This window comes from Photinus pyralis, unplaced genomic scaffold (genome assembly GCF_008802855.1).
Source record: "Photinus pyralis isolate 1611_PpyrPB1 unplaced genomic scaffold, Ppyr1.3 Ppyr1.4_LG4, whole genome shotgun sequence".
Classification (NCBI taxonomy): domain Eukaryota; kingdom Metazoa; phylum Arthropoda; class Insecta; order Coleoptera; family Lampyridae; genus Photinus; species Photinus pyralis.
Genome location: NW_022170511.1, coordinates 48423163 through 48444013, shown reverse-complemented (window position 1 = coordinate 48444013; position 20851 = coordinate 48423163). Strand labels below are relative to the sequence as shown.

Sequence of the window (20851 nt, the reverse complement as noted above, 5' to 3'; positions counted from 1 at the left end):
CAGCAACCAACTAAACGCCCGTTGCTAATTGAAATAAAAACTTATGCCGTATATTCTCCTCGCGTGCCCATAAATAGTCGAATTTTCGGCGTGCGAGACATTCTCTATCGAAAAAACCAGGAGATCGCACACCACACTCACCGACACGTTTTATTACATTTGTTTTAAATATGAGCGGGAGCTTTCGTCGGTAACCGATAATCCTATAACGTATCGGCGCAAATTTGAAATATGTATGGGGATGCAAAGATGTACGGAATACTAAACACGCGAATACAAGATTTATAGGGAGACCGTGATGTATCTAATCTTATATTTCACCTCTCCCGCGACGCGTTATATCCATAATTTCATTTCGAATACAAGAAGTGCCTGTGGAAAAATTCGCTTCGAATGGTGGCGAATCAAATTTTCGAAATGGATACAAATCGGTTTTTTATTATGTGTAAATGGAATCGGTGCCTATCTTCATTTTTATTTTCGCCAAGAGTCCGTTAGGTATCCATCTCCATCTTGAGGTTTGAAACGGTAGCATACGTACAAATATGAAATTCTATCCGAGGTTTCGTGCGCCACGACGACGATGGCAGCACGTACTTCGATGTGGATCAATGTTTAAAAATGGTAATATAATATTTTCTTGGAACGCGTAAATGTAAAAAGAGGAAAGTAAAGTGAGGAACTAAATTACTGCATTAGCGAATTTCGGTTCGTTACACTGATACATAACTGAAAACCAATTTCGCCCCCAACAAGTTCCTTATGCGTCCCCCATCACATAGCCTTTGATTGTTGGAAACTCATCTCCATATCATCAAAATTGAAAAAGAGTTTGAATAGCGAAAATGTAAACTAACAGCGCATGCAGTTTCTAATTCAACATAACGGCGCAATCAAGCCGAATTTGACCGGAAAGTTATGTTATTGTAGAGCATTCTCTCCCTCATAACTGTTCACCGTATTTAATCAACGAACAGCATGATGCCAAATTATGAAAGAATATGTTAATGCGAAGTATGTAAATTCCATTCTGGTTTGTATGCAACTTATGTAATTAAACGCTGAACTGTTTACTACATATTGTTTAAACATACACGTAAATGAATTTAGTTGCATACGTTTTTTACTGCTGTAGGTAGACAGAAGGAGGACTGCTGAGAGAAAACCCTTAGAAAGGTCTTAATGACTCGATTTTCCACCATACTAGAAAGGTAGAAAAATTTACCCTTACTGGATCCAAACGGCTATTTCCTTTCTCTCTAGGTAGTTTAAGTACAGTAAGGATTAAAATTTCATTCAATCCCTTGAGATTAAAATTCACCTTTCGATTTCGGTTATCGCCAATCTAGGACATGCGCATTGTCATCGTGTCTTCAGTGTGGTGCAGTGTTTGACTTCAAAAAACATTCGATTGTTACCTCAGCCTCTATATTCGCCAGAACTGTCTCCATCTGACTTTTTTCTGTTCCCCCGAGTCAAACAAAACGCGAAGGACCAATTTTCAAATGAGAATAACTTTTTTCATGTTCAAAAACCCCTAGATACCAAATTTCGTTGAAATCAGAATTTTTTTTCGCACCCCCGGTTACCAGTGTGCCCTTTTTGCAATTTTGAAATTTTTTTGCAAACTCGGTGCGGTAAAAATTACGCCCCGAAAGTTGCAGAACTTCGTTTTCAGATAATCCGGAATTTCTAATAGTGTATGTGTACACGATCTGTGTAAGTCTCCTTAATTCCTGAATGTATTTCCTCAAATTTCCCTTCATTCGTTGATAATTTATAAATGAGGTTGATCAACTTATAGCTTTCGACACGCTATTATTTTCACGTAATAGGTAATAATTCAAACACCTTAAGTTACATAACCATAGCGGTGAAGACATTTCGAAAATTATAGGGACTACGCTCAGTGTCCTACTAACATCGCAATAACTATAATAAAGTAATAACTATAACCATTGAATAATAAATCTGAATAGAAAGACAACGCAATGCTTTTTGAAGGGTCCACTTTAACGGAGTTTCTCCGTAGGTTGCCCTCTGGGACAAACTCCGCTTATTAAAAGTAACTAAATTTTAATCGAGGTTTTATACCAACTACTCAACTGAATCAAAGTGATTAGATTTCTTTAGATGACGCTACTTTCGCGTACTTATCTCGTAGACTGCGTGGGAGTTATAACAGCAGGTGAAGATCGTATTGCAATATTATCTCTGTATTTACAAACTTATGCTTACGTAATACATGTTATTATTTGCACACCTCTTAGGAAATGACGTCAAAGTTATCAACTTACAAGTAAATCTTGATTCCAACGATCTTACCTTATGTAGACTTTAAGATCGAAATTAAACTTTACTATTATTGTACCTATAGACAGTGTTTTGGGATATTTCAGAATATGCAATATACTGTCAGTCTCAGTTGTGCGAGCATTTACAGATATTGTTTAATTGCTGTTTCCATATATAAATGCACAAATAACATGTTTTTGAGACAAAATTTGGAATTAAGTACTACTTTAAACAACAACAACAAATGAGAGAAGTGCAATATAATCTATTATGATGTGAAATGAAAGGTTTTTTAAATCGGCTTCATGAAAGCAATTGTATTGCACTTTTACGAAACGAAGACTCGAAAACGCCATGCCGGCACGTTTGCTTCTAAACCTTTTTCTACGTCTCTCTTGTAACATATTTTTGATATTTTTTAAATATTAATAATTACGGCACCTGAAAATACCATAAATATCAAGTACTTTTACAATTATTTATGCAAAATCTGTTACAATAGAGGCATAGATGTGTCCTTTATCTTTACATCGGCACCTAACAACACGGTATAGAATCCAATTTACTCCAAATGTTATACTAAGTCCCACACCTAGACACGCTATTCGACATTTCGACCCATATAATTTCTATTGAAGCGCTTTCCTAGTCGTATGCAGAAAACGGCTTAAGTTCTCGAGTTTACGGATCGAATAAGAAATTTCAAAGCTATTATGAATTTCCATAGCAAGAGACGCAGTCGTCAATCGCATTCAATGGAATGTTTTTTACCGTCAAAAAATAAATCAAGAGAACATACATTTATCATAGGGTCCGTTCACTTAGCCCCCCATTAGCCCAAAAATGAACCAATTTTTTTTATGTATTGTGCCTCAATTGTGCATTTATGCGCACCGTTTGTGCTTTTTTGGTTTTGGAGATAATCGAAAAAATCAAATGGGGGCTAAGTGAACGCTTAGCCCTCCCAAAAATTAAACTTTTTGATAGTTCATCGACGGTATTGCGTAGTACTTCGATTGTGTTTAATCGTGCTTTCATACTCATCGTTTGTGCCTTTTTGGTTTCGGAGATAAGAGGAAAAATCAAATGGGGGCTAAGCCTGGGGCCAAGTGAACGCTTAGGTCTCATCAAAGGAACTGATTTGTACAAACTATAGCTTTTCCGGGCGACTCATTTTCGAGATCAGAGGGTGGGGGGGGGTGGAACTGGTTTTATCCTTCATCATGATACTCTAATGAAAAGAGTCTCAACGAAAGGAATTAATTTCTACCAACCATAGCCCTCCTCCTCAACCTCTTATCGTGATCAGGTATATTCCCTTATACCTCAAGATCGGATTGTCGGAAGAGGGTACTCACACGAACTTATAAATTAAGATGGACCGCTGATCAAACAGTTGCATAGAGGTACAAATGGCCCTAGCATGGGCGCCGCCATGATGTGCACATTCTAGTTATTTTCTAGGGAATTGTTTATTAGTTGATTTGAATTTCGCGCCATGTGAGTGCACATCATGGCGGCCCCCATGTAGGTGTCATTTGTCAATTCAGCATTAACAGTCCATCTTAATTTATAAGTTCGTGGTACTCACAAAGGGCGATTGAGACGTCTGCAAGAAATATATCAATTAGTGATGTCAAAACAAAAGCTATTTCGGTTAAAAAATGCGCTTTATCTGTACAAGAGTTGTGCACAATTTATACTTGTTTATACTTTTTCAGATTATGTCTTTCATACTGCAGCTTATGACCATACCTTGTGTTGTATTGATGATTAACGTTCAGAAAATTGAAAATATCTGAATTCATCTTAACAAAAACTAAAACTTCTAATATATACAGACATGGAAAGGTAAGGATGTCATTTAAAGTTGGTTATACAGGGTGAAAATTGGGTGGTAGAGGGCCGAGGGGTTCAAGATAAGCACTTTTTTTCAAATAAACCGAGGGTCAAACGTGTTTCGTTTGGGAGCCACTCCCAAAGAAGTGGTGAAATTTGGAGTTCTTTAATTTTTTTCTCAGCAATCACCAGTTACTTTTGTGTTGTCTTACTGGAAGAAAGGGCAGCAACAATCTGCTCAACGCAAACTATATTAATTCGCACACAAACATAATTATTAATATTATAGAAAACATGTAAGTAAACAAGCGACAGCACTATTGCTGTACCGCGCGGTCGCTGCCGTTCTCCGTGACGTGTCCTTTCATTCTTCAATCGCTTCCCTAATAGTCTGGATGCCAAACTGGGATTTTTGGCTTAACCTGGAAGTGAGGTACGGTGAAGGTTTTTTGACGGTTTTTTGTTCGTAAGGAGAATGCCACCTTGACACCCTTGAGCATTTTGAGAAATTCAAGATGGCGACCAAAAAAATACAAAAATTAAAGTTTTAAAAAATATGGGCATATAACACATCGATTTTAGGGTTTTTAAGCCTTCTGAATTTAAATTTTTAGTTAAAAATATTTTTGGGGGCGTTTTGGCGGATTGGGGTGGTGTTTTTAAGGGGTTGGTTTTTATATTTTTTCAATATTAACTTGTCGTACATCGATTTATATGTTTTTATGGATAAGGATCCCGAATTCCATATCAAAATGGAGGTACAGCAAGTTATTCAATGTTAAAAAAGTAGAACGACACCGACAGACGGCCCGAAAATAACATAAAAGGCACGGTACGCCTCGCCCGCGCTGCACGACATCATTTTAATAAAAAGATAATAATTATAACAACTGCAATACGAATAAATGCACTATTGAGCACAAATGATTATTGAGGCACAATACGTAAAAAAAATTAGTTCATTTTTGGCTAAGTGAACGGACCCTTTATCATATTATCATAGCATATTGTTGTCTAATTTTCTTGTATCCAATAATTGACTTTTTACGTTCTGCAACAACGCTGTTATTATTATTGAATTAAGAACTTATAACTTGTTAAAAAATTAAGTCGGATATTCATCTGAAAACTATATTTAGACGATCGTTGTATCAAAGGTATCCAGTTACCGACGTGCGTAAGTTTATCAATGGCATGATGTCACCGTAGTCAAAACATTCTCTCTCACCTCTCTACTCATTTTGAAGTGAGTATCTCGGCTATATTGTATGAATTAAAAAATGTTGAAGAGTTTCCTTTAATCACGTTTTGTTACTTGCCGTACGATACCAGCACATTCTAGATAAAGAATACTGGCCACCTTTTCTCCTATCTCACTGACCTTCTATTCAGATTTATTATTCAATCTATTCAGATTTATTATTCAATGGCTTACCAGCGAACAGTAAAGAAAGCAACAAGAAACAAGTATAAATTGTGCACTACTCTTGTGTAGATAAAGCGCATTTTTTAAACCGAAATAAATGGTTGGATTATAAGGTAGTATCATGCTATATTTATAATTTATCGATGTTTACCTTCTTGGTAGATGATTAATGGGGACAGGGCTCTTTACACATAAACATTTAAAGGCCGCCTGGCATGCATTCAACATCTACGATATATAATGCAAGAAGAACGAGGGCCTTAGAAAAATTCTCCGATATATTGCATTTTCCCTTTGTAGTGGAATTTGTTTTTTAATCGTGTGAATCGGGCTCGACGAAAAATGGGTGGTAATTATTTGGAATACATGTAATTAATGTCTACTAATATTTACTGTCACGAATGACGCGTATTTCAAATAAACCGATACAACGGAATATCAAAGGATCCTCAGTATTACAATCACTTTTTTTACGAGCATTTATTTTAACATTGCACCTGCGATCCATATCAAAATCATGTCTTGATGGGTATTGAGATAATGCTCTTAGTCATTTTCCCAACGATCTCGGTGCAAGAATAACGATTTGGAGATGTTTTCATCAAGACACATATGGTCAACAAAAATGCATCAAATTCATGTCTTAGGCTATGTAACGTTACTAAGGCCCTGGGCGAGATTCATACGCCCAAGTCAAGTTTAGTTTAGTTTAGACCCATAACGTCGGGCGGTAGTTGGTAGAAAACAATTCCTTTTATTAAAACCTTAATTAGAATACCATAAACGATAAAATGATATCTTTATAAATATAAGGGTTGATCTACAAAAATTCAATGCAGTGACCCCTTGCCTTGGTAATATTTTTTTTGAAATTTGTGACGTTCCCACCCCCTCACGTCACGCTTAAATGGTCAGATGATTGAAATGCACACTTTTTATCACGTAGTCAACCCATCTTACTTTAATCTGACGCGCTCGAGTAAATCCCAGAATCCCCTATTAGGATATCTAAAGGAGTCGTATGGTAAGTAGACATAAAAAAGGAATGCGGAAAAGAAGGAAAGTTGAGGAAACGAGAAGGAGGCGTCAAGCAGTTGTTGAAAAAGGTCTGAACAGTATCAGAAGGACACAGATGAAGATAATAATACAGATTTGTGATGAAAATAGAATGTGGTTTCGATCTGAAAGGCGACAACCTTAAGTCTTCGTTATCGTATTCCATAAATTGGAAGTCATTCTGTCTTTTAGAAAAAATTCGGTGTAGCATCCCGCGATACTGCGCAGGATTACCTTTATCTTTTTTAAACTTTTCATATATCATATTATAAGTAACAGCCTTTGTGGTATTTGGTACGTACCTGCGCTCAAATTTTCCAGATTAGAACTTCGTGTTATTCATAAATTCCCTTAAATCCTTACGAAGTTTCAAAGTCGCTTCATGCTCCCCTCAAGCTTCAATTAATTTCTTAAAAGTTCTTAAAGGTATCTCTCAATTGTCTCTGACACTTTCCTGAACCTTTTTTTAAATTACTTTTACGTTCCCATTAAATTTTCCTCAAATTCATTGTTCCTTTTGCCCCACATGCTAAATTTTTCTTTGAGTTCTGCTCAAATTGTTGACAAGTTCTCAAATTCCCTGAATACTCCCGTCAAGCTTCCCTTCGTTTGCTCATAAACCGCTCACCAGTTGTTTTTCTCTAAGCTTCTAGGTTGCCCTCACGTGTCTTTCAATTTTCCCCCGCTTCCCCTACAATTGTTAAGTTCCTATGAAATCCTTTTCAAAGCACCGTCATATTCCTCTCAAGTTTCTCGCAGTTTCATTGCAAGATTCCCTATTACTTTCTTCTTAAGTTCCTCTCAAATTTATTTCAAGTTCTCCTCACCTTTTCTTCTCAGGTTCTCTCTCAAAATTTACAATAAATTTCTTTTTTTATACATCAGTAGCGTTCTTAGTTCAACCACAGATCTGTGGAGTGTGGTTCAACTAAAAATGGAAATTAAATCAAGAATAGGGTTGTCATGGAAAATATATATGTCGGTTGACAAACTGAAAACATTTTGGTAAATCTTAACCGTAGTTCTTGATCGTATATTCATGCTATTAGAATTAGTGAATTTCTTAGCGGAAAATTGCAGAAAAACTTCTCTTAATGTGGCGATAAAATATTATGATTAATTATAATGTCCCGCGATTCTCATCAAAATTTAGTGAAATATCACATAAATGCAAATTATATTGGTATCAAGTATCATAAACATTAACATTAATCGCGTTACACACTGAGCAGAAGTTATTTTGTAAACCGCAACGGATTTGCTTGGGAATTTACCTGTTTATAAGACAAACGTTCAACGTAATTTATAAATAACTACGCAAAATGGAAATGAGCAAATTTTGTAATTCTCTGTCATACCGGAAGTGCCTACAGGCAGCTGAAATTTGCAGCTTTTATAAAATGTATTTTAATTAAAGGCGAAAGCAACTTAATACTTTTAAGTAACTGCAATTAACTAAGGTAATGCAGCATGCGATTGAAATTGGTAGAAATAGTTTGCAAAAATGATTCCGTTTTATCGTAATAAATTGAACTATTAATTATTTGCGCACCAAATTGGGTCACTTTGATTTCATAAGTCAATGACTTGCAAATTCGTATGTACGTACAAAAAACGGCAGTAAAATGTGGAATGCTTAAGGTAAATACAATAAATGCAACACTCCTTAATGAGCTGCATGAATACCTATCGGAATAACATTGCAAAACCGTCCATCATTACAACAAGGGTTTTTTTAACAACTACGAATCAACCATGTTGTGTATCAAGACACGTTCGTTGTCGACGACTTATTAATCTCTCATGAAGGACATTCAGTGAACTGAGTTCAAAACTAATACCCTGTCAATTGACAATGTACTCTTGATATGATTTATTAACGAGATGCATTCAGATTCAGATACTTCTTGCCCTTTTTGCATCGCTTGTAAGCTGAACAATCACCACATTTACCATGCTGGGAGACTTCTGCAAATGTCGTACCTAGATATTAATTTAAATTGATCTGAACTTGATAGTCGCTTGCAAAGTCACATTTGGAGATGGTGAGACAAAGCATTAATATTTATACACACATACCGCTGATGGGACATAGAATAAATTATACTGAAAGTTTATAACTTTTCAATAATGTTTGAAACGCTTTATTGCAGGTGAGCAACGAAGAATGCAGACAAAGAATATTAACATCCAGCAAGAGCCTTTAAACAATGAAGTTACGCCACAGGTACGGAACGTAGAAATAATCATTATAATTTTCTTTTTACAACTATTGACACTAACAAATCGAATACTTGAATCTTAACTTGCATAAAAAAAAGAATACACCTACACGAAGCTCGTACAGGTCATGACCCATAAAACACTAGATCGTTCATAATTTTGTATTGCTGTCTGTCTGTCTGTTCGTGGTGTGCACCATAACTTTGTTTAGAAACGTCCCGATCGCTTTGATAATTGGTACACATCCCTACATATGGTTGTAAAAATTAAGAATGCATGAAGATCTCTAGGATCGTTCAGTATTCAGTTGTGGCGCTTCTTTTGGCCCCACCAATAGTATAAGGATAATCGGGGCGCCTGTTTTCAATCTTTGGAAAATATTAAGGTTTTTTTACGTGTTATTTTTACATGTTACGTTCCTGCCGAAATTAAAAATCTATTAGAAACAAAAAAAAATACATAAATAAAATATCGTGAAAGTTTTTGGTCCAAACTTAACGATCAATCTCCACCCTGACTGACTCGCTGTAACAGTTAAACCTAAGAGGGAAAATTCTCGTCGATTCAATGATAAAAGAATCAATTTGATTCGGAATTTTGATTGGAAAAATCACCCCATCTCGATGAAAAAAAATTGTAACCCTATGTACTGGAACCGCTATGTATTATGGGTTTACAATACACAAAAATTCACCTCCTCTCAACAATATTTAACGATTATTTCAAAGGACATATCTGGTTAAAAACAGCAAACCCTAAGTACATTATTAGTCTCGCAGTATTCATACGTTAAAACACAAAAAATGCACCATCTTAACAATATTTTACACTTAATTTCAAAGGGCGCATCTAGACTAACCAGATACGAAAAATCACATACGATGTTTAGTAGGGAAATTTTTGACACTCGGCTCGTACTTGGAAACACGACTTTTAATCCGGCTTATATTGAATTCTTCGAAAGAAATTCCCCTAAAAACGAAAAGCAAATGATGACTCTGCCCGTCCGTCAAGGATGAATGTATATTGAATATGAGCCGTGAGTATATTCAACTCTAATTTTATATCTTGGACCTAAGTTACAACCAACCACGGCAAAAGAGATCGGGGGCTCATCCACCACACATCATGAGATTTTGAGAAAGCGAAGAAGAAAGGGCCAACATCGCAACCACGTTACGAAAAATAAAACGCCGAACTTGAAAGTTTTGAAACACTTCATGGCTCTCACTAAACAAATGTATCTCGTGAAAATAATCAACCCACCGTTGATTAGTCGCCTCTTACGACATGCAGTGTCTCTGCAGTAGGGTTATTCTTTCCCGCCCCTACACGGGTACATGCCGAACAAATACGAATATCAGAAGAATGAATAATGGATACAACTAATGAATTTTACACGTTTTGATAGTTAAATACCTAACGCCGTCGCTGTTTATTTCCATTTTTTGCCTTCTCAATTGTGCCAAATTCCTCAAAAATTGTAATTTTTACAATTATTTTTAATTGGCCCGTTTATTTATTGATTGACTTGAGCAATAAAAATAATAAGCACTCTTGGATAAGGCGTGTGCTTAGTTCGTTAAAAAAATCATATCTCTATAACGAAGCACCTTGTATTTAGACTGCACAAAATTTAAATTTGTCCCGATCAAATAACCACATTAAAATGTATAGCCAAGGAACTATTTTTAACGCATTTTCCAACTCATGCTGAAAGGTGCTATTCTAGCCACTTTGGCCGTCCGCCCGTCCGTCCGAGGCCTTAACTACTACAGTTTTCAATATAGTTAATTCGTTCTTATTGAATTCGGTAGCAAAAAACAAGAGTTTTCGGAAAATTGCTCACTTTCAAGAGCCCTTAGCTGGAAAACGATGCGATGTTTGGGAAAAAAAGAATAAAAACAAAGTTGTAGACAATTTTTCGGGATATGGACCAAAACCTGTAAAACTGTACCATTAACCCCTTCCCCACCATGGTTAAGTTTCTGGTTATTTTTAATCTTGGGTACTGATAATCTGGCACCGAGAAACCTTTTGGTTGAAAGTTTTAAGTAAACCAAAAAATTTGCTTTAACTCGCGACTGATAAACCGGGCCTAAGACACCCTAATCTAGATAAACAGAGGAGGGAACACACGGACAGAGAAAGTCAGTGCTCGGAGACGAATCCAACCAATCAAAGGTCGTGAAAATCGGTCCAGCTGTTCTTAAGTTGTAAGTGGTGTAACATACACGACTTTGTTTTATATATTAATTATAAATAATATCCTATCCACATTTCAGCTTGCCTCGTGTACATAAATTTCTACTAAACAATCTGGGTTGTTTATTTTTTCACTTTTTAAATATTAAATTTTGTGAAATGCCTCAAGGATATTCTCAAAAAAAATTCGTATCTTTAAAAATATAAGGGTTGATTTAGCCCCAATACTTCCCACCCAGGTCTGATGCAATTCTGTGTTCGGGTATTATTGAAGAAGTATTGGACCAGCTCTCCCACTATTTTCAAAGTCAGTTTTTTTTCTGTATTAGCTTACTTATAGTCCAGTCAAATAAGAAAAAATAAAAACATTAATCGGTAAAGACCTGAATTTTGGTATACATGTTCATTAGTGTTCCCCATTGAACATACTAAAAGTCCCCGTCAAAATCTGTTGCGCTCGAGGCACCATCTTGGAAGAAAGGAGCACTTGTTCAGTTTCTTGCCTATATATCGGCAACGATTATTGATACGGAAAAATAGCTCAGATAAAAAATATAGTTTATTAAATTTCCCATAAAAAAGCATATCTACATTTTGTTGTATGTCCAATACTTTAGCTATAATCGGACATCGAATAGGGAATCAAGTATCCTGAGCTCTCGAAACAGTCGCGCAGATATTTTTTTACAACCTTTACAAATCATTACATTTATTGAAAATTCTTCCAGTATTTCTTATATATGCGAAGTCGTCGCACTCAAGCTTAGTATGAGACACGTTTAAAGGTTTCTCATAAAACTCTCTCTTTCTCTAGAACTTTCATCTTCAATGTGAGCAGTTAAGCACTGAGTGTGGACTGGAAGCCTTCAGTGACCGAACAGGGTCAAGGAAATCGTGGACTCTCCTTCAACTCCACAGTTCGGGAGATTTTTCACATCCACGGAATTTCTGGACTTGCTGATTAATACGAAACGTGTGTTGCTGCGCCGCTGCAGCCGTAGGGTGTAACAGTGGTTAGATTCGGCTGACCCTTGTATGCGTATTTTCTGCAGGTCTGATAACGATGTCGGTTTAAATATCTCTCTCTCTCTCTCAGGCACGTTATATGCAGAGAACGGCGTTCTCCAGCTTCAGAAATCATTCCGTGGGTCCAACAAATTTACTCATTTTCGCTTACCTTTTTGAAAAAAAAACATGATGTCGTATCATGAAACATTATGTCATTGCTAGAATGCTTTATCGCAAGACGATTCTGTTCATGTTTTGGTACTTTTACAGCTTTCGGTGTAGTCATAAACAAGACGGTCTCCTTCCTATAACTACGATACGGGGCCTAAACGCGTTCTGACACATTCAACGTGAGATTACAGCTAAAGTATTGGAGATACAAAAAAATGTAAATACTCTTTTTTATAGGGAATTTAGTAAACTATATTTTTCATGTAAACTATTTCTTCGTATCAGTAATAGTTGCCGAGACATGGGCAAAAAAGTGGAAAAGTGTACCGTTTTTCCAAGATGGCGTCTCGAGCGCAGCAGATTTTGACAGGGACTTTTAGTATGTTCAATAGAAAGTCCCAATAAATGTGTATACCAAAATTCAGATCTTTACCGATTAATGTTTTTATTTGTCCAAAATTGCGCTAATTTGACTGGACTATTACGCGAAAGTAAAGTTCAATTCAGACAGTTTTGGTCTCAGATGGGACTGAGAAAGAAGTTTTCTTAATAGGATGGTCCTGATGTAGGATCAACAAAAGTAAAATTTTTCACGACACAACCCAGTAAGAAAAAATCTATTGCAAATGCGTTACTGCAACATCACATAGTGATGTGTGATGTTAGCTCTTTAGTTGCAATAACGTGTAGAGGATGTTACCGCAATGCCTTATGTCCGCGTCAGGGACGTTAGTTTTGTAACGTTTAAATGTTAACGTGTATGTAACGTTTGCAGTTGGCATCACAGACACATTACTTCAACGTTATTTATTTTACTTCTAGATATATTTTTGTTGATACTCTCCCTTACATTTTTAAATGTTTAAATATAGGAAAATGTTATTGCATACGCATGGAAACCAATTCCATCTGTTTCTGCCTCCGCACTTGACTATGATGATCATGACAAACACGTTTATTGGTTGTTAAACGTACCACGTTTCTTGATTATTACAATTAAAACGTTGCTCCTATGTGTATTGAGTCACGTTTAAACAACGGCAAAGACGAAAAACAAAAGCGTATGGCAGGAACATCACATTTTAACGTTCAATTATCAGTCACAATTAAAACGCCACAAAAAATTATGTCAAACGAACGCCATCTACTAAACGTTAAGAAGATGAATAACAAGAACTCGTTACATTCACGTTTAAAGAGTGATGTTATACTACTAACATGCGTTAAAAGTCACTATAGTGTACACGAATTAAATGTAGCTATCAAAACATTGGTTAAATGTTACGGCAATGTACCAACTTAATGTTTATAAACCCCTCTGTTGTGACGTTACAAAACGTCCATGTTACGTTCCTTTGTTACTGGACAGGGACATCACATTTTAACGTTCAATTAACAGTCACAATTACAACGTTACAACAAATTATGTCACACTAACGCCATCTACTAAACGTTAAGAAGATGATAACAAGAACTCGTTACATTCACGTTTAAAGAGTGATGTTATACTATTAACATGCGTTAAACGTCACTATAGTGTACACGATGTAAATGTAGCTATCAAAATGTTGTTTAAATGTTACAGCAATGTACCAACTTAATGTTTATAAAACCACTCTGTTGTGACGTTACGAAACGTCCATGTTATGTTCCTTTCTTACTGGGAATTACCTACATTGCATGTATAGTCGAAAAACCATTTTGGCGCGGAGTGTACAGCATTGCTTTCAAAATCAATACCAAACAGATTTATTATGGAATGATTGGGAGTTTGACCAATGGAATCAATACGTCCGTATCTAATTACTACATCAATATTTATAGCCAAAAGCAATGGTGATCAAGAAAGTTTGTCTCACATCGACGGGGAAATGAATTTTCTTAATTAAATTTGATTTGTAAGGTCAAAAGGTGAAATTTTCATGAGCCAGTCTAAATACATCATTGTAGCTAAAAGTCATTTTTTAATAACATTCTGTTGTCATGATCAACCAATCACATCACAAGTTGCTTTTGAATCGTAAATTGCAGTTATTATAACATTTTTTTTATATAGCTTTAAGAAGTTAATAGTTGCCCATAACTAGTTTGCCCGATTTTTTGAGTTTACCTACCTATTAAAACTGACATTTACTATTATATCTTTTACAAATACATTCTGATCGGAATTTGAATCAGAGAGCATTCTTAATTTTCACAGCCACTTATGAATCTAGATAAACTAGGCGGAACTAATTGCAGAAGTATTATAAATCACAAAATTACACGCTTAATGTATTAGATTCTCAGGCAGTGACAAGTGACGACAAGTAGTTTACATTGCACTTGCAGTTTAGAAATTTAACCTAAAATTAAGGGCGAGTTTTTTTCTAGAACAGTTCCCTATTTTGACTTGGAGGGCTTCACTTTGGATTTGACTAAACACAAGCGAACGGAACTTATAGAATAATCGTCCAGTTTGAATCAACTATAAGGACGAACCTGAAATGTATAATTAACAGGCGTTTTTTCTCTCTTTCAGAAAATGCTCATTGTCAACCAATCATCACATGAAGAAATATCGCACCACGACGATGTCCCGCCGCTCCCACCAAGGGGAGTTGTCATTTTTTCACCTATTCCCAGCGTGGCTAAGCCTCAAGGTAAAACATTCTCACACTATAATTATGATACACACGACTGTTGCATTGTTACATTCTCGAGGCTAATAAATTTATTGTGGTGCCGTGCTCCACACGCGAGTTTCGGTCCCTGGGACTCCTGCTATTGTGTCAACTGGACGAGGCATTTCCAACGTAATTTCGATGACCCTCTTTGTAATTCCACCACTTGATGTATGGGTTTATGTTGATGGACAATCCTACATCTTTTGGTGAGGAATTCTGAAGTGAGAGTCGGTACGATATAAAACGAAATTATACGATTATTCTTCGTGTGCATTATACGTAACATGAAGCCGGTGTTTTAACTCTCCTACCTGTTGGTAAACGCCAGGTGTAAAAGAAACGGTTGGGTTTTTAACGAAGTGCGCTTTTGACGAGATAAATTCGAAGTTATAATGTGCTCGTGTGGTTACAAAGTTACATAAATGTTAGTTCTCTACCCAAGGAGTTTGAACGCTTAAAAAACTGGATCAAAACTTTATACAAACATCCGGTAAGTCTAAGAGTTAAGTGCGATGTTAAGATATGCGCGCCCATATTTCCAATTGGCGCAGTGAAATCGATGGGGAAATTCAGTTTAGTTGAACCATTTTGCTTAAAATCCGGGCGGAAATGCACAGGAAGATCTCATGTGAACCCATGTGAACTGTGAACAAAGAAACTATGTGCGAACAAATTGTAGGTAGCCAAATCCGTTACGTCTTTCGCTCTTAATTAAACATTCCCTGTATGCAAAACAGTTAACTACACTCAAATAAACCATAACAAATTATGAAACCATGGAAAAGTGTAACGAACTGCAAGTAAAACATGCTTTAGATGCGTATCCTGCCTTTTTCATTGCTGCAGGAAGTTTCACTTTTAATCGTCCACTTCGTTTTCGATCAGTTCAGTAGTTGGAAACTGGTTTACATATATTACTTACAGCGTCTAAACAGTTAAATTTGTGGATCCTTACTTTTCCTTGTGTGTGAATTGTTCACATGGTAAACAAATCTCAGTTATTATTCAAATTCGTATGCAGGAAAAAAAAGTCATTTAAATTCAGATTTGGACACATTCCTCAGGCGATAGTGACACTTCCTCATTATTCTTTCCACATTCACTATCACTTTTAGAGGATACGAGTAGTCGGCGTCAATATCGGATTATTAGGTTTTAACGATTGTGAAAGAATGATATCTCGAATGATATGTATAGTGTACTCGTAGGGAACACTTGTATTTAATTGAACATTTTGGCTTATATTTACTGTAGGAATTAAAGCAAAAATATGAGTACGTGCTGTAACAGAACTTCCCTCTTTCATTTTTATTTATTTTTATTTATTTTTGTTGCATACCTACTTCTGGTGCCAAAGCTCTCTAAATTTAATACGTATGTATGATATGTGAAATGAAAATTCCTTTATGCAAATGACAAAAGCGGAATGTTGCAGTATTCGAATAACAATAAAATCGATTCCGCACTTTGGAACCCCATATTTTTGATGTCTAAAAGTTGCGGTACTCAAAAATGGCTTGTGTTGCAAAAATTGGTTATCAATTTTAACTACGATATTGGTGTAGAAACTGGGAAAATACTATTTACTATTTGGATCTTTTACTTGGGAATATAAGCAGCTGTCTAATATGTGACAAACCACAAGCGCCTGTCGAGCAATTGAAAATAATCGCCTTCGCTTGAAATCCCCATTGCATTTTAAAAGCACCGATTTTTTCACAAAACAGTATAACTTTCCTCTACTGTATCATTCCCGAGACTCGCCCTTTTTTTCGAAATGTTGTAAGGAGCTTCTCCAATCACACTCGTATTTTTTTTCAATAAGTAAGATTGCGGCATAGTTTTATTCCTAAGCCATAATTTGCGTGTATTCTACCCGTGAGTTTTTCCAGGTTTTTTGATACTGGAATGCACTGGAGAATAAAACTGAAATCTCAGATGTCTTGTATGTACAAAATGTGACCGAATTTAATGGTATCTAGTGAAGTTTTGTTGAGTTGAATCGGTAAACTACTTCAACCTTCTTCCCTAACAAAAGCTAACTCTGCTGAGGATGACATTGATCCTTCTTCAAGTGTACAGCCTATTGTTTTTCGTTCAAAATTGTATTGGTGGATCCATCATTGTTTGGGATGTAGATTATTCCAATTATTGTATTTGTCTTTCCCAAAAAGTATACATGTAAGACAAAAATAAAAACTGTTTGGGTAAGGCAAATATAATAATCGGAATAATTCCTTCAAAATGCTCGCTTATTAGCTGTTCTGCCAAGAAGTAAGCAGCTCTTTTTTGTTTTCATCTACTCGTAAACATTTTTTATATTTCTGTGGAATTATTGTGGAAGGTGTAGTTCTTATGTGCACTCATGCTCCTCTTGACTGGCGCTTGTGAGCTTCTAATGATTCATTGATATATCTATTAAACACTAAATTAATTCGCTGTAATTTGGGAATAGCCAAAAAATGTAGTGTTCTATTTGATGCCATTTTCTTTGTTATCTCCACTTTTTGATACTATAAGAAAATTATATTCTCTATTGAAGAAGATGAAAATAAAAAACTCCAAAAACAATTTCAGCAGCATTGTAAATATTGATAATTTGTTTAAATTTTGGAAATTTGTCAAGAACTGATTACAAGTACAAGAGAAACTAATAGTTATTTGTAGAACTAGTTTTGAAAGTGATACTTTTTTTCATGAATTTGCAGGTTGATTAATGAGGGCGAAGCCCGAGTTAATCAAGCAAATTCATGGAAAAAAGACACTTTCAACACGTGTTGTACACGAAATTTTTTTGCATAGTGATCCATAATAACCCACATCACCGATAGAGGAGTGCTGTACCGATCTGTACCGATAACAAATTGCTTTTTGTTTAATCGATTTAAACGCAAATGTGTACAAATAAAATTTGTGCAAAAAAACTACTTAATTCCTCCAGTTTAATAAACTGTGGAAGTTCTGATTCTAGCGTGTATAGTTTTTCCAGTTATTTGAAAGAACTTCAAGCACTTTCCAAGGGCTGGTGCTTTATATTTTAAATTATTGGGCTTCAAGCACGTTTAATGACTGCAATCATTTCACATGACTTCAAGCACTTTCTAAACGCTCCAGCACTTTACATGGCTTCAAGCACTTTCCAAGGGCTTGGTGCTTTATATTTTCAATTAATTTAGAAAGTTTATGGTAATTACAAGCTCTATCATTACATACAAGTGCTTGGGGCTTGCAAGCCCTTTTATCACAACAAAGTGTTCGGCTTTAACCCCTTTTCAAGAGGGCTTTACCCAGCTCATTGCATAGAATAAATTATAGGACAAATAAATGGTTGTAGTTTGTGGGTTTAATGCCGCTGACAAATTTAAAATTGAACAGCAACCAATGAAATGTCATGAATTTCATCAAGATTTTATGGGTTTCGTCCAAATCTCATGGTTTTCCTTTTCACCAATATTTATACATGTCATCCCTCGATTGAATTGCACCCCCCACTTTATAGCGACGCGGGAAACAGTTTTGCTTATAACCACTCAAAGGCTATGCATAGTAGGTAAATTTCACAAAACTCTAGCCATTTCCCGACTAGAACCACAACTTGTCATTTTCACTAACCTCCAGATATCAAATTTCGTAAATCTTTTGAAAATTAAATGTATTAGGAGTCACTAATTATGATCTTATTTAGTAATTTGTAAAACGTTTTAAAACCTACACTATAAAACTATTTGAGGTACAATTAAAATTAGGCTTTAGTCAATGGTCAATATAGATCCCTCATCTATGATAAATTCCATTCCATGTTAAATAAAGAGGCGACAAGTTGTCATTATTAAATGGGGTATCCTTCGACGAAAACAGTTTACCAAAATTCAAACATTTCGGTAAATAACACAAAAAGCAATCTTTTGCATTTTCACAAATCTTAATTTTAATATTTTCCTTAGTTACACACTACCGTGTATATAAAAGAAATGCAACACATCCTAAATTTTGAAATTGATCCCGTGAGAAAAAACATATGTTTCTTAAGATACAAATTACTACACGCTGGGTATAAAATGCTGGTCTATCAGTAACAGAGATTGCTCCGTTATGGTGCTACAGCAGTCAACCACGATTTAAATATCCATCAAAGGACCATTATGCAATCGACATGTCCTTAATTGATCGACAACTATAAAGAATCTACACCACAAAGTAACGTAAATTTTCTTATCTAATTTCTTCCTTTTTGGATGACATTTTTTGCTCTCACATGCCGTTTGGTAACGGTTGATTCATTTCGTGTTTTACATTCCTTCGAGGTGCCGTGAAAAATTCATCGGCACATCTTTGCCGTGGAAAGGGAATGTCTATATTTATTCTGTACGATTAAAACACGCCGATTTCGTAATTAAATGGAACTAATATGCGTGCGTTTACGCATCTCTGCACAGTATTTAAAAAAAACCCGACCGATAAATATGCGTGAAAATTAACTAGATTAATATTCTAATCAATTTTAAAACTGATTGAGTTGATTTTAATTAGGCAGTCGAAAGTTGCTCGCGGCAAGGTGTTTAATGATGAATAGTCATTTATTTTAAGTTTGGAGAGGCAATATTGAAAAATAATTGAATTATATTCGGACACTGTAGATCAACCACACATTAAAACGTGACACCAAGACAGGTAAAGGCGGTGTACTAGCACAATTTTTTTTAAAGATCGGTTCCGTTTTCTCGCGTTTTTAAATTATCTCATTTTAATGATTGGAGCAATTTGGCTTGCGAAAGATTGTTTTTTTCTACAAACATTTACAATTGACTTTATGTGCCATTGTTGTAGCAGCAATAAAAAAATAATAATAAAGTAAAAATGACATCTTGAATGTAGGCACCTTTTTAGTTATTATTAATTCGCGTCTGCAACACCATATGGTAAACCATAAAATCCATACAATAACAAGTGGAAATAAAATTCTATTGAAATCATTAAAAAGCTTTCCACATGTAATTTGTTTAATATTTCGGACGGTTTTTTATCGACAATTATTCACTTTTACTTTCTCTTTGATATGCCTGCTGTATATCAATACCAGATCTGTCGCATATATACCGATTTTGTCACTTTTTAATATTATTTTATCTGTCATTGGGGACATAGGTATTACATTGTAGTATTATACGGCATTGAATTGGATATTAAAAAAGTATCTGTGTTTTCCTTAATTGCTGTCGTAGATCCTATGAAAAAAATTAAATAAACATAGAAGAAGTATTTAAATTGATGCTACCCATTTGCATATGATTAACAATTTTACTATGAGATAAACAAATGAATATCTAATTGAAATCGGGTGAAGATGCTAGTCGCTAGTTGCATAAGCATATACCTACTGTGCATCCCAAAAAATTCGTATCTCTTTTCCTAGTGCGTTTTTACAGAAAAAATGTCAACAGTCGTAAATAGTTCCTAATGAAATCTGTCCGCTATTAAATTTTTGCTGATTTTCGATTACTTAATTTTCATTAGCACGTTGGTATTCTTGAAGCTTAAAAGTTATTTTATCATGACCCGTTCTAGTGAGAAACAGGGAATTAAAGTCCTGCAAGAACAGTAACGTGCTAATGAAAATTAATCAGCAAAAATCTGATAGCTAACTTGGAACTATCATCCTTCGAAATGTCAACGATTTTCTCATACCTCCTAGCCTCATGCGAGTCGCCTTTCACGACTGATTCATCTCATTAAGGACAAAGCAACTTCTTCCTTCGCGTTGGCTTTTTTATGCTTGTTTTGCGTTTCTTCCTTATCGTCCACCTTCCTTCACGGTGCTTTTACACTTTTGGCGCCTTTTTGGCTCGTTCGACAGCGTTTACACCTTCTTGACTTCTCCTTCGAGCTTTCAAGTTTCGTTCATAAGCACTTCCATTTCGCCTTCCCTTTAAATATTTTTTTTTGTAACACATTTCCTTTTTCC

The 20851-nt window shown here is 35.5% G+C and overlaps 1 protein-coding gene across 2 annotated transcripts in view; it reads left to right on the top strand.

Annotated features, from left to right (window-relative positions):
* LOC116167798 overlaps nt 1-20851 on the top strand; it is an 80180-nt gene that overhangs the window by 28732 nt on the left and 30597 nt on the right. Inside the window, exons 2-3 of one of the 2 annotated variants that reach the window (XM_031483326.1) lie at nt 8770-8843; nt 14745-14865. In XM_031483326.1, coding sequence (XP_031339186.1) covers nt 8784-8843; nt 14745-14865 — 181 coding nt within the window. In that variant the 5' untranslated portion in view covers nt 8770-8783. Of the gene's footprint in view, nt 1-8769; nt 8844-14744; nt 14866-14918; nt 15380-20851 lie in introns of those variants that run through there. The other variant, XM_031483329.1, reaches the window with a different exon arrangement.